This window comes from Taurulus bubalis, assembly GCF_910589615.1.
Source record: "Taurulus bubalis genome assembly, chromosome: 3".
Taxonomy (NCBI): domain Eukaryota; kingdom Metazoa; phylum Chordata; class Actinopteri; order Perciformes; family Cottidae; genus Taurulus; species Taurulus bubalis.
The window spans coordinates 13,829,136-13,856,196 of NC_136591.1; the positions used below are offsets into that span (position 1 = coordinate 13,829,136).

At 43.2% G+C, this 27,061-nt stretch overlaps 1 protein-coding gene across 6 annotated transcripts in view; it reads left to right on the forward strand.

Annotated features, from left to right (window-relative positions):
* nrxn2b (neurexin 2b) overlaps nt 1-27,061 on the forward strand; it is a gene marked incomplete at both ends in the record, with an annotated part of 555,176 nt that overhangs the window by 522,798 nt on the left and 5,317 nt on the right. For all 6 annotated transcript variants that reach the window (XM_079216104.1, XM_079216103.1, XM_079216106.1 and 3 more), the window contains 3 exons: nt 4,712-4,801; nt 15,821-16,146; nt 22,425-22,503. In XM_079216104.1, coding sequence (XP_079072230.1) covers nt 4,712-4,801; nt 15,821-16,146; nt 22,425-22,503 — 495 coding nt within the window. The remainder of the gene's footprint in view (nt 1-4,711; nt 4,802-15,820; nt 16,147-22,424; nt 22,504-27,061) is intronic.

A 27,061-nucleotide genomic window follows, 5' to 3' on the forward strand; every position in this document is an offset into this window, starting at 1 on the left:
AGGAAGGAGGGAGCAGACGCTAAATAAGGAATAATGGAAAAAGAGGGAATTGGGAGACGAGGGAGGAAGTGAAGGTTAAAGGAGAGAGAATGGGGCATGGAAGGAGGGTTAGAAAATGGACAGTATGAAGTGTGGATGAGTGATTGTTTGAGAACAAGGGAAGGACAATATTACAAGGGAGTGAAACAAGGATGAAGGAAATAAATAAGGAAGAACACGGATGAGGCACAGAGGAAAAAAACATTTTAAGGCATAGTTTCCTGCCTGCAGTGTCCAGCGGCTGCCACTAGAGGGAGAACTACATCTCTCCAGCTGACGCACATCACCAACTCTTACATGGTTGATAAAATGCCCCCCTCATTGGATCACTGCGAGTGGCTGCCTCAGTGTGACTCAGACTAAAGTTGGACGAGGGAGGAGGCTTAGTCAGGTTTGAGGACGAGACAGCAGATGCAGCGGTGGGAGAAGAAGATGCACGCACAGGATTGATTCATCTCACTGAGGCATGCTGCCTCCCACTACCTTCATTTCACTCTGTTATTATTCGGATCGTCTTTTCTCAGCCAACTCACCCCTCTCACCGCCCAACCCCCCAGCCCTGCTACAGTGCTGCAGAGTGCCCATGTCATCTCTAAAGTGGGCTGGTGCGTGCGTGAGGTGCCTGTAATTGCTGCACCGCCTTTCCTCTCCAGAAGGCAGAGTGGTACCTAGCTAATCTTAAGTGCAGTGTGAACACATGCATGTAATTGGTCACACGAACATGCCGCTGTATGTTTGCTGCCATCGCGAATGGTTACAAGTTGCTAGAAATTGCTGGAAAATGTTTTTAAGAAATGACTCCGCTGTAGGGCTTGAGGTGTTATAGACCCTTTTATAGTCGACGTCATCGGATATGTGCGGGCAGAGGAAGTGGCCTTTTGCACCAGACCTCCAGACGAGTAAGCAAGCTTTAAATGTCGAATTAAAACTGTTACCAGCATCAAAATGTCTGGTTGTTGCACGTTCGGTTCTCAGAATCGATATTCGAACAGAGGCCTTGAGTTCTACAGAATTTCCGATAGGATAACAACCGTTTTCAGAGCAACAGGTGTTTCAGTTTAATGAGTGACCGTGTTAACTTCAGACCGAGTTTTCTCGTAACAGGGATGAGTATGTATTTCAAATAAAAATTCTTAAACCGCTTTCTCAAGGACACGTTCTGTTTGTGTTTTCAACAGCTGCTGTTACTACAAGTGACCAGAGATGATTGGGTTGAGAGTCACCAGTTAACACGGTCACTCGTTAAATCGAAACACCCTTCGAATTTTTGGCTGCAAACAATTAAAGGTGTTGTACCACAGGACAGATCCAGAATGCTCCTGTTTGTAGCGGCCATTTTAAAACTCAAGAGTCAAACCTCTGAGTGTATGTCGTTGATGCCCTAACACAGCTTGACAAGATATTGTGCCAAACTGTGCAGTGCCTACTTACGTCATCATTGTTGACCAATTGTAAAAGGGGTCGATTACAAGAAATAAAAAATTACAGATGTGTGAAAACATCCACTGACGATCTCTTATCTCCTGTATAAGACCTGCGCCTGATTGCCAGTTCTCACGCGCATGAATGAACCATGAACACAGAGAGCTCCAGGTGCAAATTACCAAAGTCACGAGGTCCTATGGTACCTGCTCATCCTGCTGGCCTCTCCATCCGTCTGCCAGTCGTCATTCATTCCACTCCTTTTTTTTTACACTGGTCTTCTTTGCCATGCACAAACTGTTCATACGAAGCACACACACACTCACACATGCCTGTGTGAGCCGTTATTGCGCAGGCATGCGTGGGTAGAGAGTCCCCTGGGGAGTGGAAGTAGGTACTGCAGAACTGAGAGGTGGTCTATTTTAGATCACTGCAGCAGCACAGAGCAGTGATTAGGATGCAGACTTCAGAGCTCGCCTGTTTACTGTGTGGTCCCAAACTCTGCTTCAGTCTTTAAACGGGTCTCTCCGCAGACAATTTCATAAGCCAATGGCCCTCCGACGTTCCATGTCAGACTCACATTCAGGCCCGAAATTGCTCATATTGTGTTGTCAGAGACAACAGCAGATTGTGTTCAATGTTGATTTCGGGGCAAAGCACAGCTAGAGTTCCTCACAGAATCCATTTCACCACACTGCGGTTCGGCTTGACTTTCAGCGGCTCATGATAATGGAGCCAGGAGTAAATAGAGGTTACTTAGAGATTGATTTTTTTCTGAGTTCTGTGGTGCTTGAGGTAGTGTGGTTCACTTTGACATACTGTAGGCTACTTGGGGCGGGTTCACACCTCGAGGCCTGGTCCCTGAACCAATGTGATGATGACATCTTGTTTCAGTTTTCAAATTAACAAAGTCACATCTCAAATGGTCCAGAAGCTGTAAACAAAAGACATGTGGTGGAATTGTTGTTTGATGATTGCTCAGACAGTTTGCTGGGAAAAAGACAACAAAACCCTCCCAAATTCTCTCTGGACATTGTACATCATCGAGCACCGTGCGGGGCGGTTCATATTGGTGTTGATCTGGAGTCTTATGCTATGTTCACACCAAAAGCGTTGTGAATATTCGCACCGTGTTTACCGCGTCAGTTTACTTGATCGACAATAATGCTGTGTTCATACCAAACGCGTTGTGAATGTTACTTGCGCCTGAAAGGGGGCGTGGCTTATCTCCGTGGCTTATCTCCGTAAAAACAGTGACCGTTTCCGCCATCCACCATGGATATAACCACTAGTTGTGCTTTATATACTTGTAAATTCCACATGTCAGAACATCAAACTCCATTGTGTCTGGGTTCATAATATTATCTGTAGTCCCACAACAGCGTCTGAATGACGGCCGCTACAAGCGCTACTTCAGGTGGACCAGCAGCAGTTTGATTCAGCAGGACGGCGGTGGTGACTTCTCGTCGCTGATTGTTTTACGAAACTCAGCCTCACGCGAGTTGGAAAATGTCAACTGGAGCAAATTCATTCGCGTCGCCCGCCGGAAATTCTGCTTTTTTGCAACCTATCGCATTGACTTTGCATGTAATCTACTCACGCGTCAAATTCGCAACGCGTTTGGTGTGAACGCAGCATTAGGAGGGCTGAAAAGACGAGCGGTTTGTTGGACAGCAGGAAATTGCATACTTTAATAGAGCAGAGGTTGGGATTTTCTTATACTACTGAAAATGTTTAATACCTTGGTTTTTTTATGCCCCTTCTTAAGTAATTGAGAAATGTTTTCTTCAGCCCAGATGTTCAGGAGGCATCTCACTTTGTCCTGAGTCCAGATTCTTCCTGCCACATAGATCATAACAGGATCATATATTTTTATTTCTCGAAATTACACATAAAATGTGCACTTCCTGACATTGGTTCGAATGGTATTTGACCAGAAATGAACCACTCCCGAGTCCACATAAAGCGGTTGTTTGTTCCGCACCAAGGTTTGAATCTCGCGTTCGTTCACACCAACCCAAACGAACCGCACCAAGGTGGTAAACGTCCCAGGGTTCAGCTGGCCTCAACAAGACTGTTCTGAACGCTCCCTTAGAGTTGTACAATTGTGTCTCACTGTGTGTGGCAGGTGGGACATTGTTGATATAGTTTCTCACTCATGGATGTTGTAAATTGGATAAATTCCAGTAACTCAAAATGATAACATTTTTTTTTGTCCCTCCTCAAGGACTCCTGGGAATTCCCTGACCCCATTTTTTGAGAATCACTGTGCTAGCATAGCCTATAATCTGCGAAGATTGCCGCTCGACATAGACATTCCTAATTAAGCCTTTGACATTGCCACCACATTAGGCTTCATCAATCCCCCAGCCTGGCCTTCATCAGCCACCATCTCGCCTAATTCCGGCTCTGGTTCTATTGACAGTGCTGGAGATGCATGACCCAGAGGTTGATTGAATTGAAGTGAGGGATAATAAGTTTGTTCAGCGGTGATGAAACTTCTTTGACACGCTGATGAAGTGATGCTAATTGCCAAGTGCCACTGTGAAGTGCTCAATTAATGCATAGGGGGAGTGGGAAAGAAGAGAAAAACAGTGGTGACAGTTTCACTAAATCCTTTTCGCTTCAGTTGAAGTGGAGCCGTCGGATCTGAAGGGAAGTGATGCTCCACGGGAAGTATGCCATCCTGTTGTCGGATTTAGGAGGTGATGATCTAACAAACTCATTGTGTGCAGTGGGAACCAAAATATGTCTTCCTTGAAACAACCATGAAATGTGTTTTAGTACTGTGTGATTTTTCTCATGTGAAATAACAATGCTTTATTGCTGACATTGAAAAAAAATGTTCTGCTTTATTCCTTCCCAGTGTAATTATGTTGTTCAATGATAGCTGGTTCTGTGTGTGTTTCTAGTTTAACTTACTTCATTACTGCTAATGCATTTCTAAATTGTATTCACTTTGCGGATAGCTATGATTTCTACAAATGCTGTCAGACTATATCTAAATAATTCATAAATCTGTTTAAAAAATAAGGACTTAAACTCAAGGTAACTAGAATGCTGTTAACTTGTCTAACCAAACAAACCAGCCCAAAAACACATCCTCAAGTTCTTCCTGTCCTAACTAAAGCTGATTTAAAGTACATAACTTGCTAAACATTTGCTATGTTGCCCTTCTAACCTCTAACCTTTCAACTTCCAGATTTCTTTGTAACCTCTCTTAATTTGTCTTCTCCAATATTTCTTAAAGGGAACTTTGATAATGAGCGCCTGGCTATTGCTAGACAAAGAATCCCATACCGACTTGGTCGGGTAGTTGACGAGTGGCTACTCGACAAAGGTAATAAACCCCCTTTAACTCCACTAATGATCTAACCGCCTAACCTTCCGTTAACCACCACTCTGGAGGAGGTGCAGTGCCACGCAACAGGGGTGATTGTGATTTGGCTCTCTAACAGAACTGTAGGTCCCCTTTAATCCACTGCAGATGTAACATGCTTTGCAGTAATCGGCTGATAAACCATAACTCATTCCATTCAATGCTTCCTTATCTCAATTGGCATGTGGACATTTGCCCAGTTGAGGCAGTTTACTGTGTAATAATTGGCAAAAAAAACAATACAGTATTTTAATGTTAACGCCATTCTCTAACATTGGAATGCAAATATCCAAGGGGAACATATCCAAAGCACCTTAAACTGGGGCTGCATCTCTTCAGAGAATTAACCCCCAAATAACCCGACATAACCCCCTAATAACCTAACTATCATGTAAATAGCCTATTGATTCCGTTTGCTTCTTTCCTGTGTCTTTTGTTGACTGAATGTGAATTTGCAGTGACTATATTCAGTCATTCATGAAAACAAAAATGATCCCTGGATTTCCAAGAAGAGAAAAAAAGAGAAAAGAATCCCCCATGAAAGTCACTAAAAGTTAAAGGGACTGTTGTGTTTGTTTGCAGTACGTTTCCCGCATAACTAGCGCCACAAGTGTCCAGTGTGGCGCCAACAAAGTGATGATTCTTTAACCCTTTGAGTGCCGAATGTCCCAACCTTCTTGTCTTTGTTTTGTGCCGTGTGTTTGTGCTGCTGAAGGTGGTTGATTCCAAAAAGAAAAGAAAAAATTGAAAAAGAAAGAGAAGTAAAATAAATCTGAAAAACAGCTGAATGTGGCCGAGTCTTAAAAAGGTTTCTCCGTTGCAATAAAAGCATTGCAGACGTTTATTCCTCATGCACTTTTGTGCTTTTTGTGAGGTCTTGTAGTTTCAAACAACTATGTTTATAAAGGAACCATATAAATGCATCCATTCTTTTTCTGTAGATTATTATTATTAGATTATTAGAACGTTCAAAACTCTGAAACTTAGGTTTGCACTATGTTTCGCAGAAGATATAAGATGTGTTGAGATTATCATGAATTTAAAACATGAAGTATTCACCAATTAGCTTTCGGGGCTTCTTTGTATCTGCAATGTGACAACAGAGGCTGGGAGGAATTTAGAGGATAGAAAGACTCTCCGAGAGCAAACGGAAGTATTCATGCGAATACAAACTAGATAAAAACGCTTGCATATTTATTTCATGGAAACAAAACAATCCGTGCATTCATGTGAGGCTCCCATGAACTGACTTCTCTGCTCTCCTCCAACATGTCGGATCCTAACTTCCCTAGCAGAAGTTAGGACACAAATAAGAATCAAAAAGATTAGGCATTAAAGTTGGATGAAAAATCAGATCAATAAAAAATGGCTTATCCACTTTTTAAATGATTTGTGCATGCCATGAAAGTCTGAAGAGAATGAGCTTGAAACGGAATGCATTATGCTCTTTCTTCTATAGTTTTAAATGATCCTACCATCTGCATCCAATCATTTAGATGAGAGCATTAAGAAAGTAGCAAGAGGAAATAAACAAATAATCTCCATCAAGCCTCAAGTGAGGTCTTTGATCAGGAAGCGCTCAGATTTTTTTTCTCACTTATTTGTTAATTTGATTGGATTCGTTAAAGAAATGTCACAGACACACGTCATGGACTGAAGAGGCAAAGTGTTTTTTATATTTTTGATTTATGTTTGCAGATAAGACATGTTAGTCTAGAATAATGATGGGGGATTAGGGGACATTTCCGAGCTCAGAGGGTTAAATGCGTTGCTTTGATGAGGAAGCGGCTAGAACATAAAGCTAAGAAACGTCTAAGCAGAATCTAACCACCGAACAGCAAATCAAACTCCACCCACACTAACCGCTGAGGGCTCCTCTCACGACTCCCCCACCCTCCGCTGCAAATTGGAAACCATTCGAGACCCTTTCCAGCTTTGCCCTGCTGGTGACAAATTCAGAGAGCCCTCAGTTATAACAATGTTATAAATTATGTTTAACATTTGAACGCAATTGGACCTGGATGTCAGTATTTGGAAGAACTTGGACAGGTTGCGGCGATCACTTGGGACCCAAAAAAACAAATAAAAAAAGCTAACTAAGTTCTAACTTCTACTAAAAGAAACCAATCTTCTGCTGGCATCTTGCTCCCCTTGTCTCCACCTTCCTGTGATGCAAAACTCAGAGGGTTAAAATGAAGTAACTGAACACCAAATTAAAAAAATGCTCTCGGTCATTTCAACGAAATGTGTTTTGAAATTGAGGTCCCTTTAACATTTATTGTTTTCACTGCTAAGGAACGTGTTTTGTGTGTATTGTGCTATATGTCATGTGCTATGCAGGCTGCAGGCTGTGTGAATGTCTGAATGAGAGTTACCGACTGCGTGTGGTAAACAGCCTGCACCATTCATCCTGTAATAGATGTCCAGTAATAGTCCAGGCTGTGTTACCAACACCAGGTTTTTGGTCTCCAACATGTGGTGACTTTATTACATGATCACCTCGAAGGATCTTGACCAGAGTGCACAAAACAATCAGCCCCACGGGTCTCCTCTCCAAGTGTTAAATGCTTCATCAATTCTGTAAAATTCAACGAGCATAGGAAAAACCCCACGTCTCTCAGAAGAAAACATGAGCACTAATCACTCACAATGGCTCTCACAAATCGGTGTTTTAGTTCCACTGGGATGTAATGGAAGTCAATGTGTCCTAGAGGAGGGCTGTGCTGTGGCGCCGTGCTGTGCCACTGCATCTCATTCCGAGGCTCAGTCTCCCATCGCCGCTACCGCGCGTGAGGCAGATCCGAGCAGGCATTTCTGGCCAACTTTGGCCGCTGACTAAATCCAAAACGGCAGTCATTACGGGGACCCAATGGAGGGGAAAAGTCACGGTGCCAAAAGTTTTCAACAGCTCTATCCATGCCAAAACTTACTGAGATGCATCCTCTTTTCCCTGCGCCTTTCTCTCGGCTTGTGAGGGATCTGTCATTCCAGGTTTTCTGCTCTGCTCCTGCCCCTCCCTTCTGCTTTGTTCTTCCTCTTGTTTTTTCCTCGACCGTTAACGCCATCCCTCTCCAAAAACCCGACGAGCATTTCTCTAGAGGCAATAATAATGTGTTGCTGTTTCCTGATCTCATCAGGGAGCTTACAAAGATTACAAATAACCAGTAAGAATCAACTCCCTTCAGCTGTTCCCTTTAGCAGATGAGCAAGGAAGCGAATAAAGCTCCTCGAAGAATTGGAGCTTTATGTCTTCTTCCAGGGTAGTATCCCTCTGGAGCTCCCAGACAACATGGCGATCAAGTGCTGAATCGAGCTACATGAGTGCAGGGAGGAATACTACCACACCGTGTCTCTGTGGCCTAAAAGCTAGAGCAAAGCTGGAGAACCATGTTTAATGTTCAGGGCTTTTTAGTCTGGTGTGAGCTCCCCATTCGCTAATCAAAGGCAATCAAGTCCTACCACATGGTGTGGGGGCCAGAGCCCAAATCAACATCTCTGGGCCAGGCGTTGGTCCAGATCAACTATTCATGATGATCCCGGCTTCATTTCAGGGATTCTCTCATATCAGGCTGCAGTCAACAGAGTGTAAATCCGTCTGAGTCTGTCTTTCAGCCCCATGGTGAGCTTTGTGCCCTGCTGAGCTACTATCCTGTTCTCATTTGATCTCCCTGCACTGTATGGCCATATTTGAGGGAAGTTGGCGGAAATTGTATGAATTTTAACATGCTTGCTCATGAGTGGAAAAGTGGCTAAAAGAAGGGACACTTTGCTGTTATTTCATGGTGCCCCACCATGAAATGGCATAAACACAGCACAGTAGGAGGGAATAGAAAGAGAGAAGACTCTCCCCAGCTAACCGCCGCGCCATCTCTCTCTGTGTCTTTTCCTCGACAGTATCACAGCCTTAAGATCTATGTACAGATATAGCATCAGAGATAGAGCCACGTCTGATTTAATCCGGTCTACTGTCTCCAGAGCCCTGTAGAGTCACCGCCACAATCTCGGCGCCCTCAGCTACCTTCAAGGACCTCGGGGCTCCATGCTGCTTAACAAGGCTTTCAGTCTAGTTTCATGCCACATTTGGCCCCTCATCTCCATTGTCAAACACAATTAATTCATAGTGTTCTACCCAAACCAGCCCAACTTCTGAGGATAAAAAAGCAAAACGCTCTTAATTACCAAAGAGAGCCTTGTGCCGAGGAGATAACTTGGGAACACTTCATAATCGACTCTGTCAGCATCCCAGCCCCATTGTGCTCCAGTCTTTCTCCCTCCTGCTTCTTTTTCTTTCCTTGGAGAAGAAAATGGAAATAAGGGGGGGTTCTTTTTTGTTGATAGGGATACTAGAAATTCTGCAGGCACATGAAGGATTTGTGAGCACAAACCCATAAAGATTGTGCATGCGAGCGGTCCAACTTTCTGCTCAGCACATCACAAAGGCGTGTATTGACTGAGGTGAATTCTGGGCCATCCCTCCCACCCTGCGACTCAGCTAAGAGAAAACATTTCGGATAGAAGCTCCTTACAACCATATGGCATCCCTCCTCTTTGTGAGATAACAGGAGTAGAGGGAGGATGAGAGAGGCGTAATGATGACGGTGGAGGGAGAGAGATGCCGCTCTCTCCGGCTGCAGTCCTTTTCATATCCCCTCCACCGAGGATGGGTACGCTTAGATCATCCTCCATACCCCCACCCCTTTCAATCTCCCTCGGCCTCCGGGTTAGCTACTCACAGCCAGGGGAGGGGCTAAACGCCGCCACCCCCTCCTGTACTCCCCACCTACATTCTGGGGGTTGTAGCAGACATATACAGCCATTATTCCACAGCCTCTGACAAGAAATATGTGCATTAGTACGCCAAGCGTGGCCCAAGCCCAGCCCACTCCCCTAGCTTGGCTCGGCTCAGCTAGTAATTACCCAGCACAACTCATCGGAGACCAGCCACTTCTCTCTATGTTCAGAAATAAAGTTGAGAAGGATGGTTCACCGAAAAGTTGCTCTACCTTCCTACTCTCCAGTTTACATTTGGCTGAAGAAGTGTTTGTAACGGACATCAGACAAAAGCAATGCAACCTGTACCAACCTGATAAAACCTTTTAGCTCGGTGGTCGTTCATTAAGATCAGAATCAGAAACCATTTATTTGCCAGGAATGTTTACACAAACGAGGAATTTTTCTAGGCGGAAGGTGCATACATTAGACATTAGACGAGACAAACAACAATCAACGACAACAACAGTGCAATGGGTATTAAATTAAGTATAAGATAAAGTGCTCAGACAAACAGATAACGTTAATGTAAGTTCGGAAAATACTTAGGCACACAGGAAGCGATGCCTTTTTACAGAAACTTTAGCTGTATTTCAGACAAAACACCAAATTTCAGTGAAACCAGACACAATCAATGGGGTCTGGTAGGATGAGGTAGAATGCAAATATGGGGAAGAGTAGGTACAGATAAAACCATCGGCTGAAAAAAATACAGGCATCTATAGGACGACCGCCTGATAACGCATTAGTATTGGACCCTAGTTAAATTGTCAACCCTATCCTCCCTTCATCCATGAACACCTAGTCAAACAACACGGATACAGGAAGCTATGGCCTCAGGTACACAGCCACACAGGTAACCAGAGCTCCACTTGAAAAGCAGAGTGGGGAAGCTGGCATTCAATATCCTCTCCCTCGTTGTGCTTTGTTTTGCCATTGTTCTCACTAACTCACTGTACTTCCTCCTACTTCTTTCTTACCATCTTACTCCCATGTGTTACTGTATGTCTGTCTTCCCCAGCCACAGTCTCCAACTGCATGGTTCCTTTTGTTCTTTTTCATCAAGCCCGTCAAGCGCTCCTTCCGCCCCTCCCCCCATGCCCTCGCTCTGTCTCTTTGACATTCTATCCTCATGCAGGCTCGCCCTTTCTCTGTCCTACTCGTCTGTCATCCTCCCTTGCTCTTGTCATCTCTCATGTCCCCATTCTCTCAATCCCTGTCCAACCTCTTCTTTCTGTAGAGCCTCTCTCTCTCAGGCATTAGACAACTCAGGAGCTGCCCTATGGCCAGTACCAAAAGAAAGTCAATTACATGTTACATATCAGTTTCTTTAATAGTGATGATTTACTGTTTATCAGAGGGCTTCTCGCTTCAGCTGTAACGCCCCCTGGGCTATCAGCCACTAAGCCCCCCTGGGCGATCCAACGGAAGGCGGGTGTGATCGTGGATGGTATTGCCTTCAGAATTAGTCGTGCCCACCTTCCTCAACCCAGATGCCCTATTTGGGCAGCAGTGAGAGTACAGCTCCTAGCCAGGATAGTGTTATCCCCGGCTGTAGGACAGGAGCAAAGATTTAGAAAGCTGCTGTCAAGGAGGATTCACATGCCTAGAAGTACAATCTATGTTCGACTGCTCAGTCCTCCGCAGGCTGCCCCTCCACTTCTTTATGTTGCTTTGCTCTCAGTCTCCAGCACATTGCTATGCATATCCCTTCAGAGCTATTTTTACTACGCTTTGTTGTGACAAATGTGAGGGCCACTGTGTGCTACTTAGTGAATGCTATATTCCCCTATGGATTTTATGAGAGGACACTACATGGATTTAAATGAAATAAGGACTACTGAGTTTGTAGGAGGACAGCTGACTACATTAGCTGTCTCGAGCCATAATCGCTACAGAATAGTTACAGTATACGTGCACCATCGGGCAGCTGTCGCTGTCTTTTCGGTTGCATCCAGCAAAGAGAGACTGAAAACCGACACTGATCCGAGCTCTGGGTTTGTGTTTGCTGATGAGGCGTCATCCCTGGTAACAAGGAATGAACACATGTACCCTTCCATGTAGCCAGCTAGCTAATGCTTGCTAGCAGTTGTTTGCAAAAAAACTGTATAAGAGGACAAATTAGTGTGCAGACTTTTTGAGGGCTCTATCAGTGCTAAAACTGATTTTTAAACTGGATGTATGTATTCTGTTTAGTCTGAGCCTCTGTTACCAGCAGTCCATGGCTTTACGGCTTTACAGGGTCTCTTTCGCCATTAGATTAGATATTCCTTTTATTAGCCCCGTAGTGGGGAAAGCCATGTTAGTGGATGGTATTGTCAGTCCAGCCACCATTTTTGGTCCAAACCAAGTTACCATAACAACTATTAGATTAATAGCAATAGAATTTTGTGCGGATGTGTCAGTCAGGATGAATTGTCAAGACTTTGATCATCCTCTGACTTTTCATTTAGCACTATAATCGGGTCAACATTTAATACCAATGCTTTGTTTTATGACCAAAATACGTGCAGAATCAGCTATACTTTGTGTTAATGCTAATGTTAACACGGAACTAAGATTGTGAACATCGCAAACATTTTAACTGCTAATCATCAGCCTGTTAGCATTGTCATGTATAGCCTCTCAGAGCAGCTAGCACGGCTAAGTCTTGTTTGAATATGCAGAACAGCCCTGCAATTGTTACATTGTATTATTCATCCTCATCTGTCTCATACACAAAGACATTAATATCTTTTAATCACCCCATCCTGAGCCTCTGCCCATTTCTTGCCTGTCACCTTAAGAACCCTGGGAAGAGATGTGAGGCAGCAGCCATCCAATCCCTAAAAACTGGTACAATAGACCCTCATCAATATGCAAACCCTGTGATCTGTGCTGTCTACCACACACACACACACACTCACACACACACACACACACACACACACACACACACACACACACACACAGTGAGCTGTCGAAACACACATGCAAACACGCAGAGTAAAAGGCATATGTAACTAAAAGTTGGGCAAATACACACTGCTTGAAGAGGCCAACTATCACAAACATAAAGGTCATTTCACTGACATATTTCATAAGTTATTATATACTCGCGCACACCCTCTCCTCTGCTGCAGCACCACATCCAGCTCTGTCACATTAAGCGCTGTGATTGCTTGTCATGCAGAGGCTTCTTTTTTTTCCCTCCTCCACTCTCAACCCGCTCCTGCCCGCCACCCAAATTGCCTCTAAAACCACATGTCACTTTTGATTTGACCCGGCAGACCCTGAAACAATAACTTCATCAGGCCCTGTTAGAGTCTCGTCTCGACCAGACAGCCTCCCAAAAAACAAACGCTGATTTCCCTTCATCTAGCCTAGAGGGCACCTTTCGCTCTGTCTCAAATGGGATGAACGCACAAATGGCTGTCCCCTGCGCTCGAGGCTCGTCTCCCTGCACTTTGTCGCATCGTCACATGCTGAAGTAACACAGAATTATATAGGTCACCCAACGGATTCTTAGACACTTGCATGTGCACCGACTTTGGGAGGTATAACTCACACTCGCTACTCTGCATCATAATCATAAGCCGCTTCTCAATATGGCTTACTTATGCCTGTGTCACTGGCTCCGAGTGTAACTGTGACACCAATAACTCCTCGCGAGTAAACTGTCTGTCTGAACAGATCATCTTCTGACTAGGAGTTGCTGCTCACAACATGAGGAAGAAACATGAGGTGTTTGATAAAAACAAGAAGACTGGAAGCGTTCTGGAATATGGATGATGAAGTGTTCCATGACCCTTTACTGGAGAGCGGGGGCCGTGTGGGGCTGCTTAAAATGAGAGACCCTCTGGGCTGTGGATGAATGTGTCCTTTGGTCAAGGACAGTAGAAGATTGATACAGGGGGAACCGTGTGGTGGACTGAGCCTGTTAATGTGCAGTTTGAGGTGTGATGTTTCAAGGTTCTCTGTGTATGTACACAAGCATGGTTATTCTCCTGTATTCTCCTCGCTGATGTCCACAATTTGACAATCTGTCCCACCTGACCGCTCCCATTCCTTTTATTTGCATTACCACTCCAACACCAAACATGCTTAGTGATGAGATAATAGAGTGAGAGTCCAGCCATTAATGTCAACGGTGCATATGCCAGACATTAAGTCTCATCATTATGAAGTTAGGGAACGGTAGCGGTCCCCTGACGGGCCTAATGATCTGATAATGGGATGACATATGTAATGGCCCATCTCAGTGGAGTAGGTGCATCTCTCCAGCACTTAGGTGCAAAATGTGTAGATACACATATTGTAAATGTGGTTTTACGCCGACACACACACATGCATTAATAGACATTATTTGTCTGATAGTCTCACCCACCTGGGTGTTACACATATGTCAGAATGAGGGATCCCATATAGACCTATAGTAAATCATAATTACAGTGAGAAAGTTCCCTTTCAGCTCTCTAAATTGAAAACAAATAGGACCCAGGCCTGTAGTGTCTTCATGTTGATGAACAATAGCAACATTTAAAAGATTTCCAACGGATTCATTCGTTGTCATTAAACCCAATTATACCAATTTCAAGAAAAGACGTGTGCATCAGGTGCAAATGTGCGGACATGCCTAGTCAGGAGCAGCCGTAGTCTTTTATATCTGGGTAAAAAGCAACAAATCTGCTAACACACAAACACACTTCCATCAGGCATTGTAAGAGTAAAAGTGTCTGTAAACACGTTTAAAAACAATACAGATGTGTTTCATGTTTGAACTGCTGGTGGCATTTTTGCCATTTAGAAAGTGCATTCCCCATCACGTTAAGCTTGAGGCAAAACATAATAATACTTGGTCAAGATTAGAAAAAATATATTTTTGGGGGTTAAATTAAATGTTATTTTGGGTTTCACATAGGACACGAACAGCAGCCTCCTGGGTGAAAGTTTTATATTTGAAACATTAATCCACCCCGACCTCCGACCTTCATAGACTTTGATTAAACATATTTGTCATGAATCAAGTACATAAATAATCCGGAAGAAAATATGTTCCCTCAAAATGTAATTGACAATGACGTTCCATTGTGTGGGAGCGTCATTTTTAGGAGACAAGGCTGCCAGAGGGTTCTCTTGTTTCAGAGCTCTGGACCACGCAATCCCAAGAAAGTCTATATTTTGCTCTCAGATGCACACATTAGTGTAGTATCCCTTTCACAAACAATCACACTCTTTCCTTTCACCGATTGATTTATCCATAAAAGCTCTCCTCTAAGAAATTACCTCATCAGTTCTGCTTTCAACCCACAATCTTCCAACAATATCCCACAATCCACCTCCCATTACTCTCCACCTTCCCTCATATCCATGACTTATAATAGGGGTCAAAGTTTGCATCATACCAAGTGGCGTGGTGGGATGTCCCCTGGGATGCAAGTACGGACAGGAAAAAGTATGAATAAAACCATCAGCTGGAGAAAATGCGGGCAGAAAAACTACACCTGTTAGACCTTCCCCATGCACTCCACCCCGTCACCACAAGTCTTGGTAACACATTAGTATTGGACCCTGGTTAAATGGTCGGCCTTATCCTACCGTCATCTATCTATCAATCCAGATGAATGGTAATGACCACAGAGAGGGAGAGCCCCTGCTGAATTAAACATTTCCTCACAATGAGGATTTTATTTTCGTCCTCTGGATAGCAGAGTGGGCGACAGTTTTTTTTCCGCTGGCAAAGGTACTTTATCATTGTGCAGCTCAGGTGCACTGGAGGTCAATGACACAGACCCAGCATTGTTCTAATATATTCCATCTCAGGGCAAATTAGATGCTTTTCGCTATGAACCTCCAGTCTCAAGGTCAAAACGCAACTGCCCCTGCAATTTATTTGACTGCCAGATTCAGGCTACCTTTGTCGGAGAAAGTGGCACGTACCCAGCCCCATAAAGGCTGTACCGCCAGCAAACCAGGGTCCAATCTACCTAAAGTGTTGCCCAGGAAATCCCATGTGATTGAAACAGTCCCTCTGTCTCCTCTGTCTCTCCGTCTCTGTGCCTGTGTGTTAATCTGTGTTCCATGTGGGAGCTAACCCAGTGACCATGGCTGATGACTGATAGTATTCTTTGCCCTTTCTCTCTTTTGCTTTCCCCTCTTCCTATGGTTTCTGTCCTTACCTCCTCACTCTTCTTCGCCATTTCTTCGTCTTCCTTTTCTCTCACATATCAGGTCGTCAGTTGACCATCTTCAACAGCCAGGCGTTCATCAAAATCGGTGGCGGTGGAGAGAAGGGACGTCACTTCCAGGGCCAGATCTCAGGCCTGTACTACAACGGCCTGCAGGTGCTCAAACTGGCGGCCGAGGGCGACCCCAACGTCCAGTCCCAGGGCAACCTGCGGCTGGTGGGTGACGTGCCTTCGGTGCTCACTACCGACACCACCTCCACCACCCCGCTGGCTGATATGTCCACCACAATCATGGAGACAACCACCACCATGGCCACAACCACCACCCGCAAACAGCGCTCGCCCACCATGAGGGACAGTGTCACACAGGTGAGCAACCATAGCTGAAGGAAGGCTGTCACCATTGAGCCGGGGAGAGATTTTGGTGCAGTTACTTTTTCATTGGCTTTCTAAAGTTCCTCCAAAATCTCAGTTCTCTCAGAAAGTGCCAAAGTGCTAAACATTTCCCAAAAAATCCTACGTCTGCTGCCAGGTCAAGCGGTTGCGTTCTCAGCAGAGGTGTCAAAAGTATTCACATTCATTACTCAGAATACAGTAGAAGTATAGATACTAGGTTTTAAAAATACTTCTGTAAAAGTTGAAGTATCAACTCAAGCTTTTTACTTAAGTAAAAGTGTAAAAGTACTGGTTTAAAAACTACTTAAAAGTATAAAAGTAAAAGTAATGTAAGGGGATTTTTTTCCCCATTAAGGACAAACTCTTAAGCCGCGTCTCAGGGGCCTATAGTGCACTACCCCACCTCCCCCCAAAACAATCATTTTTATATAGGCCATAATGACTATAATGTTTTAAAATGTTATGTTGAAAAATGTGGGATGCACTAGGCTACCCGTTTCAGCTGCATATACTGTATGCCCATTTAAAATGATCACATTTTATTACAATGCAAATACATTAAAGTACCATATGTGTACTACTGAGCATTAACATGCGTTTCATGGAGCGGAAGACATGGTAACTAGTTGCCTATAAGTATTGTAATAGTGCAAAATAGGCGGCGGCGGCGACTCCGACACAAACACTTAAAGCTGTGGTTCTCAAACTTTTTCTGTAAATAACATAATTGTGTGACTCATCTGTGCTTTTATAAATAACAGAATAAAGACAATTTCAATCACTTTCAAATAAATCAGATTGCCCCATCAGACAATGTTTTGTGTAAGTTCTAACTGTGCAAAAAATAACTCATATTTAGTTACTACTAAATAGCTCATTATGGAAAACAATAAGCTTTTAATTTTTTTTGCCAAACAAAACAGAATGAGTGCAGATATGTGAGCCATCACATTGTATCAGTATTAGTGGCTGCAGTGAGCTGCTTTCCTCGACACGTATGTTATAAACGGGGTTGTAGATTTGATACGACCTCTCTCAATTCATGCTTAATATTGAGCTTAGATCTGTTTTTTTATTTTGAGAAACGCAACAGCAGGAAAAGACGAGCTCACGGAGCTCATGGCGTACTTCGTTGCTTGACACCTCTGGTCCTCAGTGTGGTGTTTTGTGCAAGCCTTTTTAGCCTCATTGAGTTGTTCAGACAGCCTGAGAGGGAGTCACAGAACAGATTTGTGTGGCGAGCGCTATTAGACCAATCAACACTGTAATTTTGACTTGCTCTGAGAAGATATGGATGACTAAACGTGGTAGGCTGCTGGAAATGACAGCACATCCAGGCAGATCAACAAAGGCTGGAGGATAGGGAGAAACATGATGAAAAGGAAATCCTGCAGCAGCACAACAACTCTGGGTGCCATGAACTTATATTTATCACTTTCCTTCACACGCATGCCAAAGGCTATGATTTATGGTCTGACGATTATCCCCTTGTGCTAAAGGTAGCCGCCGCCATCATGGTAAGTAACAATTAGCAAACAGTAGGGAAGTGCAGTTGCCCACATACGTCCAGACCCACTACTCTCATAAGAAAAGACCTACAGTAATAACAGGCTCCATGTGGTCCAATGGGGGGGGTGCTCTCGTTCACGACCAGAATCATTATCTACAAGCTGTGCTCTGTGCAAAAAGACCTTGTGCACAGCATTTTAAAGTAAGTTATGCAAATAAGATAACTGGAAAAGATGCAAGCTCTCCTCCACGTCCACGCCATATGTACATTATGTCAGCTATTTCTATGATGTTGCATAACTTTGTACTGTGCCAACATATATAAAAGCCTTTAAACTTCAACTGTCCAACCAAAACGAAATACAAAGGCAAGCAGCCAGTCACCGGCACATTTCCCTCACTCAGTAGTTGTCATTAGCGCTATTCATGTCCACGGAAGCTTATCTGAGACCAGTCTGCAAGCCACTCATGCTCGTCCCTGACATCTGCGCTCAGCAGATTCAGAATATATTTAGACCGACTCACTCTTCGTCTCTTGATCATCATCTCAAACCTTGACAGAATCCTTCCTTTGCAAGTCCTCATTTTGAATTATCGCAGCAGTGCCAATTAGAAGGAAGTCAAGGTGATGGTACGAGTGCTGCAACCTCCACGTTCTAAGAAAATGAGAATGTTGGTTTTGCAATAAATCCTGCTCATTCGTTGTTTTCCTTCTTCAAAAGTTAGCGAAGCCTCATCAAAGCAGTGCTCTCTGATGACGGCTGACAAAAAAACATCAAAGTGGTCCTCAGCCCGTTCTTTCAGTCGTGGCTAAGGCTGCCATGTAATTACAAGTGAGTGATACTTTCTGGACTCAAAGGTCAAAGCTCCTTCACAGACGACGCCGTCTCCTGCACGCCCAGTTGGCATGACTTATTTAGCCAATTCAAAACGAATTAAGGGGGTAAATAGAGCGATTGTTATATAAAACTGTAAATCATAGCTTGTTTTATGAAAAAAAAAAAAACTGATGTATTTGGATGTATTGAACACCATAAGTAATATACAAGTGAAATATATGGTTTGGTACATGAAAAAATTAAAATGTCACAGATTTGCGCAAATGTGCTCCAATGTAAATAATTATCCTGAAAGTGCTTTTTTTCGAGGCGGACCTGAAACCTTTTCATTTTTGCTGTGTGTCCTCTTCATTTACTCTTAACCAGTAACATATAGACTGATATTTACACATATGAACAACATATTTTATTATAACACCAAAATTAGCCCTAGTGGTTGCAGAGATACACCCTTTTTAGTTTGGGTATGCAATTTTCAAGCAGAGACCTAAAAATAGGTGGGTTTTCAAAAAGTTAGATGAATGGTTTAGTGTTTCTGCATCTTCTCTCTTCACATGAGATCAATGGAACCTGACTCCAAGATGTCACATGGAGCCATCCACTCAGAACAATATCGTATCTCTGGCCTGCAGACATCTTGGCGGAAATATTCTTCCATGTTCAGCATATAACAAGCTTTTGTAGCAGCGGTCTGTGATGGGAAATTGGCAGCTAGAGACAGCCTTGTTTGATAAATTATCCGCAACCATTTTAGGATAGCAAAGGACTCTTTGAGTGTTGTCTGCTCCGCTGTTGTTACCAGCCTTAATGTGTGCTGCGTTCACCGACTGATGTTTATGTCGGGTCATAAAAAAGCAGAGTCCCACCTTTAGAGTGCTTTTTATTGCTAAGAATCTATTTTTCAGCTAGTGTACACAAATTGTAACATCTTCAGCTTTATTATTATTATGTACCTAGCGGAGCATAGTGTAATCGTCACAATGGCCCAAAATGGCATTAAAGGTATGTGCTTGAGAATGAGGAGACATTACCAATGAGTCACTCATCCACATTCTTTAATGACCAAAGATGTTTTGCTGTGCGCACAATAACACAAAAGCATCATTGGGGCATAAAGCAATCCTGATCATTTATATCATTCTGTGTGACTGAGTCATTTTTATTCAGGAAGTTGTTGTTAATGGCGAGGCAGTGTTGAAGGCCTGGCAATTGCATCTGCTGCCCCTCGACAAAGAGAGAAGATAAAAAGGGAAACAATAACTGGTTTTCTAGAACTACACAGTTGCAGTCAAGTAAAATTAAGCAAGATATCATGGAATGTTGACAATTACATTGATTTTCAACAGCTGTTAGGCAGCAGACAGTGTATACATTCTTTGATATTCGCTCTTCTAAACACCTGGTATGTCTGTGTTGGGGAAAATGCCTGCGGTGCACAGTGAGGGTTGTCGTTTTGTATTTATGTTCATGGCAGCGATAGCAGTTTAAGATAAATAGATGAATAATGTGTGTTTGAGCGGTGGTGTGTATTGTAGCCGAACAAACAAGGAGAAGCAAGTTTCGCAGGTGGAAAAAAAAAACTTGGGAACATTTTTTCTCTCGCCTGTTTTACAGATGAAAAACATTTTAAGGAACTTTGAAAGAGTTCAGCAAAACCTTATCACCTGTTAAGTCATGAACACAGGAGAGAAAACAAGTTTTCACTTATCTACTTATGCTTATCTACTTTAACACCAAGAGGGTTGGAAAGATACTATTTTTTTCATCTTTTCAGTAAATGAACAAAGTGTTGAGCTAAGAACACAGCATTGTAAATGGTAATTTTCCATTAAAGGTACTCAAAAAACAAAAACAAAGAGGTAAATGAAAATATCTTCAACGCCGCGTTTGTTTTACTATGTGCATTGTTAGTTTCAGAAGTGGTTGAATTCTAACTGATTAAATGTTCAAATCTGAGGTCTTTACACATTTACTCAACACTCCTATATGTAGAAGTGTTATAAAGCTTCAGGGTAGAAGCTCAACTGAGCTCTATTGTTTTTTAATTGAAGAAACATGCATCAGTGAGAAAAAAACAAGACCTAATTAAATCCGTGGAGGGAAACGATCCAGAGGTCTGGAAGAAATTGAGATTGAGATTTAACACTTTAAATCCCACAAGCGCCTTTATTTAGGCGCTGCTTTACATTGTCGCTGTTAAAGTGGCTTCTCAGGAGTTGGTGAAACTCAGACCGTCTTTCTTTTTTCTGTCATTATTTTACCTTATTATTTAGTACCGATCCACCTTATATTGAAAGGTAATCTTCAAACTTTTTGCAGTCTTTAGAATTTATATATTTTTTAAACACTATATATTCCAGGGAGGAAATGGATAATTCAATATTAGTTATTTGAGCTGTATATTGCCAAGTTGTGAAATCATATAAATAAATCTTAGTGTACTGTAGAATAACTTGAGGGGCCACTCGGCAATGTCTTAGAAGAAAATGTATTAATTTTAATTTGCAGTTACAGGTCAGACCAGTATTATAACAATATATATATATATATATATATATATATATATATATATATATATATATATATATATATATAATTTCTAGATCCTGCACCAGTTCTATTAGTCACAGTCCCATTGTCACATAAGGAAGACAGACACACACACACACGCACACACACATATATATATATATATATATATATATAGAATATATATATATATATATATATGCAGTCCTTTGGGTAGTTAATAATCCATCCTATAAAGCCTGTGGGGTAATTTTGTGCTAGAGCAAACATAGTAATAGCATTATGAATACAGCGATGAGCAAAGCCAACAGGAACTATGGCGCTCTAATGAACATCCCCAGCACCTGCCAAGACACAACGGAGATGGGCCAGGGTGGCGGAAAGCAAGTGAGCGGAAACCCAAATTTCAATTTCTCCAAAAGCTCTGAGCTACCCGGCGCGCTGCAGCTTTGATCATCGTCGAATAATGTGCTTTGATGCTTAGAATAAGAGATCTACCTTTTGATGTGTGTGTGGGGCCTGCTTTTTCTCTCCCCTTCACCCCGCCATACTGTGGGTTTCCGTGAAACAGTTGGATTCATCACTGGTCTCGCTCTGACCCAAATTTGGTGTCAGGGTGTTTTAAAACTAACATCACGAGCTACATTCTCGCCGCTGCATTCTCAAGTCTGAAGGACTCCCAGGTGTTTGTGGTCGCTCTTCGATTCGTGGATTCAACTTGCAAACTGGTGAGAAAAGTTGTGACCAGGTCAAGCTGGAGTTTGGAGCCACTTCTAGACCGGTGACTGTGTGAGTCGTGCAGTCGGCAGGACGAACTGGGCCGACAACGACAGATTCCTGTTTAAAAACACCTCTTTTGTTGGTGTTTCATCAGAAAGAGCTTGTTTCCCCTTCGACTTCACATCTGCTTGCATAAATAAGTAAATACATACTAGGGGTTTAAGAAAATATGAATACATAATATTAGGTTTTGTGATACTGTCACAATTCTCAAAAACACTATTGATTTTGAATGATAGTTTACATCCAAAGATTGGTGGCAGGCGGTGGCTGAGATTGATGTTGGATGTTACAGAGACTGAGATAAATGAAGTTGCAGCGTTCTGATATGCATGAAAAGTTCACTTTTTTTTAGTCAGATTGTATGCATACGGCGATATACTTTATACAAAATAAAATTAGATTGAAGAAACCTGCTCAACAAAAGATCTTTAGATTTGAACCTCCAGCTTTTTGAAAGTGTGCCTCTCCTGGGTGCACTGGCTTGTGTGTAAGTAGGTGTCCGTGCGGCCAGAGGGTCCGAACCATCCTGGACGTTCTGTGTTAAATGTGTCCTGACTCTATCTTCTCTGCTTTCTGTCTCGGTTCCTCCAGAATGCGGATGACCTCTTGGTAGCATCAGCTGAGTGTCCAAGCGATGACGAAGATTTGGAGGAGTGTGAGCCTGGAAATGGTGAGTCAACTCAGGGAGTTTTGTCTTCATAGTACTCGGTGTCCAGAAACAAAGTGAAGCCTAGAAAAACAAAGGTAGCTTCACCTCGACTACTGCGACCTCCTTTACTCCACGTTTACACAACTCTTTGTGACTGCCACGCCCTCTGTATGCAGCTCTGATTGGCCAGATGTGAAACCCTCCATCTCGCTTTTCTTAGTGGTTTTCAAAGCAGCAGGCAGTTGGCAGCGCCGTGGGCCGAGGGGCTGTATCTGGCGTTTGCCCAGCCGGTGCACCAATCTCCTGCCCCGATTTCTAACGAGGCAGGACAGTGCCGACGTCGGGGAACGCAGCTTGTTCTGTAGCTGCAGCCCCGGTGGCTGAGGCACTGTTGGTGTGAACAGCAGATCAAGCAATGTTCTGACCCCGTGACAGGAGGCAGAAGTTAAAGGGCGTGTGTGTTACTCCCCGTCTCTGCGGTTCTTAGCTCTATTAGGTTGCCGATTCTTAAAAGCTGCCAAGAACCCGCGTACAGCGAAGCAGTGTGACTCAAACGAATAACAGGAATTTAGCAGGCAAAATAGAATATGCAGATCCACATTTAATGACATTTTATCCTGAAAGATCGTGTCTGACAAGATTTCTGTTGTTGAATGGCATTACATATTTAAACGACTGGTGTGGGTGGGATGAAAACAACAATTGCCTCAATGAAACCTGTGAGTGCCAGTATGCATGCTCTTACAGTGCCAACTTCTTGGGATTCTAACAGTAGAAAGTGTTCTTCTGGAACCTCATTAATAACACCTGGGGCAAAAGCAATCTTTTAAAAATTAAGTTCAGAAATGCACACTTGATTTGCATATTATAGATCGCAGGGCAGATAACAATGAGTCACACGCAGTGAAGTATGCTGCTGTTTATTATTAGATGCAAGATAGAAGTGAGAGGTTTTGCATTGAAAATGTTTTAAATGATTGTTTGACATAAATTTGACAAGTCACGAGAGATAACGGAGCAGTTAGCGGTTGGAAACAGGATTATAACTTGGCAAATAGCTTTTTAATGGTGCCTTGTCTTCAATCATATCCCACTTGGCTCGCGCTCTAAAAATCATGCTTAAACTGAACACATTATCACTTTGCAAAACATATATGCACCGCTTACACATCGGCTCCCTGGAGGTCTCCAGACCAATGCTTGGAACAAGAAAAAAAGAAAACGTGAGCATGAATAGTTTATAATGGGCTCATTTCAGGCTTTCACAAAATGGAAAAGAATGTAAATAACAATTGAAAATGGATCCATCATGAATTATACAACATAAAGGGGCCTCATTAAACATAATATCCGTACTGCTTCTCCTATCTTCACTCGAGGTTTAAAGTTGGAAAATCCAATCCTTCCCATTACAGAAGCCTGTGTAATTAAGCACGGTCGCGATGCTATCGCTGTGACAAACTGTCCAGAGACAGACGTATAAGCGTCCCGTGTCTTTTTAATAACCGCTGCGTACGCACAAATCAGTCCAGTATGGAAACCCTGCTGTTGAAAATCGGTTGCAGAAACCCAAGATATCAAAAAGCATTGAGGAATTGCAGAACAGAGAGTCAATAGTTTTCATAACTTTGTATACTGTGCATATTACCAAGAACAGTGTTAGTGTTTATGTAGTTTGTGTGGGTAACACTACTGCAGTGAACACAACTTCTATGGGGACAGATACGGTAAATATAGAACACCTGAAAACAGCTCTCTCATGCAGGTATCCAAGCTCTGGAGTCTCTGCGGTGCGCCACACGTCTTCACCACCTTCCCTTTCTTGGTCTTCCTATTTGTGGTTGAAAAGAGCCATTAATCAGCATTATTATGCAGAACTATTAATGGTCATGCTTTGCATTGATCATTTGGGTCTGAATGTGGGCGTGTGAAGGGCGTGCCATGAGCCTGAGCCACGCGCACACATTTTGTCCAAGTCAATTTGGGATTTCTAAAAGGAAATCGCTCACTGGCAGGTTTTATGAATCTGAATATTTTTGGCCGTACGTACTTTTCCTAATTTCTACGTACGCCAAAATTTTGTGTGGATCCTACGCCCTGTTTTATGAGCGACGCCCCCGGTTTCTCACAAGGTGAAAACAATACCAGCGGCACTGTCGCAGCTGATAAAAGAAGAGTCACCATAATGTCTTTGTTTGTGAAAAGCACCTCACTTTTCTGAAGTTATTTTTTTTTTTCGGCAAAGGGGATTAGTAGTTCCAAAAGAATATATGTTGGACTGTAAACGGCAGGAGATTATAGCAATCGGTATGTTCGTGCGAGGAGAAACGGATCTAAACCTCTGTAGAGAAACTGGAGTGTAGCATTCTCCTGCGGTTTCCTCTGTAGGTGGTGGGGACTGAAATAGAGACTCAATTCCCTTCTTATCGGAAGCAGAAATGAGAGTTTTTCTCTGGATGCTATGGCCAGGCTTAATCTCCCATAAGGGGAAACGCAACATTCTCTCTCTCTCTCTCTCTCTCTCTATCTCTCTCTCTCTCTCTCACACATGCCCACACAAACAGTGCAGACATGCTCACCTTACCAGACAGACACTTGTCTCTCTCACTCTGTGGGTGTAAAGTTTTCTCTCTCCATCCGTCTCTCCTGAGAAACAACAAACGTGCGTGCGTGCGTGCGCTCGCACACACGCATGTGCTCCGTATCACACCTTCCAGATGCCACGAGAGCCAGCGGGGTCGGATAAGCCTCTGCGAGAGAGGAAAAAAAACTGACGACAAGGGGATGAAGAATCAACAATGTCCGAGGGAACATGTCCCCTCTCCATCACGGCTCCGCTCACGCGGGCCTGTAGTCATAGTGTGACAGGACCAGTGTTTTCAATTCCATGCGAGAATGCGGCTCCGTCTTATTGAACGGCCTTCAGGGAGGAGAAAAAATGTTAAACACAGCGGTGGATTTTCTATTAAGCCGCGCGAGATATGACTGCTGTGAATTCATGGGGATCAATAAACTCCTTCCGACAGCAGAGGAAGCCGCTGGAGCTCCATGTGCTTTCCAGCTGTATTTACAGCAGCCATAGTACTATAGCGCATTCAGGGGGGCTTGTTTTCTTATTCAAGCCGGGAGTTCTCTCTAATGGCCCGCTGCTAAATGATGACCCTCAGACGCCGGTGGTGGCGGGGCAGCCAGAGAGGATGCAAAACAGACAGAGCAGGAAGGGAAGGAAAGGACCTGAGGAAGAGATGAGCTGGGAGGGCTGATCCTTATCCAGATTTGTGTCACGTTCCTTCACACTCGAAGCAGAAGCGAGAGATTGGGAGAGGAGGAAAGGAGGAAAGGAAGAAGAGGAAGGCGAGGGAGAGGATGCGAAATTGAGCGAGCGGAGAGAATTTCCCAAGAACGATTCCTGCCTTTCCCCACCAGGCTAATTAAACTCTGACTTTGTTAGGGAGCCTTAATTACATGAGCCAATTAAAGCTCTGGTTTGGATCCTCCAGTGTTGTTTATGAGCCGCAGTCACCAGAGTGACACGACCTAGGAAGTGAGGACAAGGATGAGACATGTAGCGGGAAGAAGACTCACTCAAAAACACATTCTTATGTTTGTATGAACTGTCACATACATGAAAAGTCATCTGCGGACAGTAATTCTGTTCACAGTAACGTACAATTAGAGAATGTTACACGACATCTCTTTCTCCAACAACAAGCTCATTAAATCTCTCATTTTATCTCACTCTTCTCTACCTCGGCACGACCTCACTTTCCCTCTCCCTCTCTCTCTCTCTCTCTCTCTCTCGCATACCTCCGAGCTACTTATCAGTCCCAGGATGTTGGAGGCGCTATATCGGTTTTACTCCGACAAGATCAGGGCTTTGAGGAGCTCCTCAATAATTCATCAGGCGACAAGCTATAGAGGCAACCTGCGAGTGTTCTTTTTTAGGTCGAGGAGTGAAACCGAGAGATTGGATGAGGGATGAGGGATGACCCAGGCGCCGGGCCCACTCACCCAGCGTGACTCAGAGCGCATGGGATCAAACCCACACTGGTCGATGGGTTTGGGTGTCAGTGTGATGCTTTATCGATCTTCCTTAGATAGCCATTTTCACGAGTAAACAGCCCCAGGTTTATCTAACGGGTTCCACAGGTCCTTGTGAAGGCCGATCAGGTGATGTCAAACATGTGGGACAATTTTTCTGCGCTCTGCTAAAATTAGTTGGATAGAGTTGTGTCTGTAAAGGCCTTTTCACAATAAATAAACATATGTCAATTCATGATTAGTTAAAATACTTAATATACAATGTTGTTATTCAACAATATTCAATTAAATTAGAAATATCGGCCCACCCTTATTGATCACAAACCCCCAGTAGAAATGAAAAATTAAATAGAAATTACAAAGTTTGCAGAAAATAGCAAACAATGTCTGAAATGTGTGGATAATAACGAGGACAACTGATTGTATTAAGTTAGAATAAATTATAAGTGCTCTAAATGAGACACACAAAACAAGTTGAAAGAAACACAACACAATATAAAAAGACAAAGGAGACGGATTATTACAAGGAGTATACGAA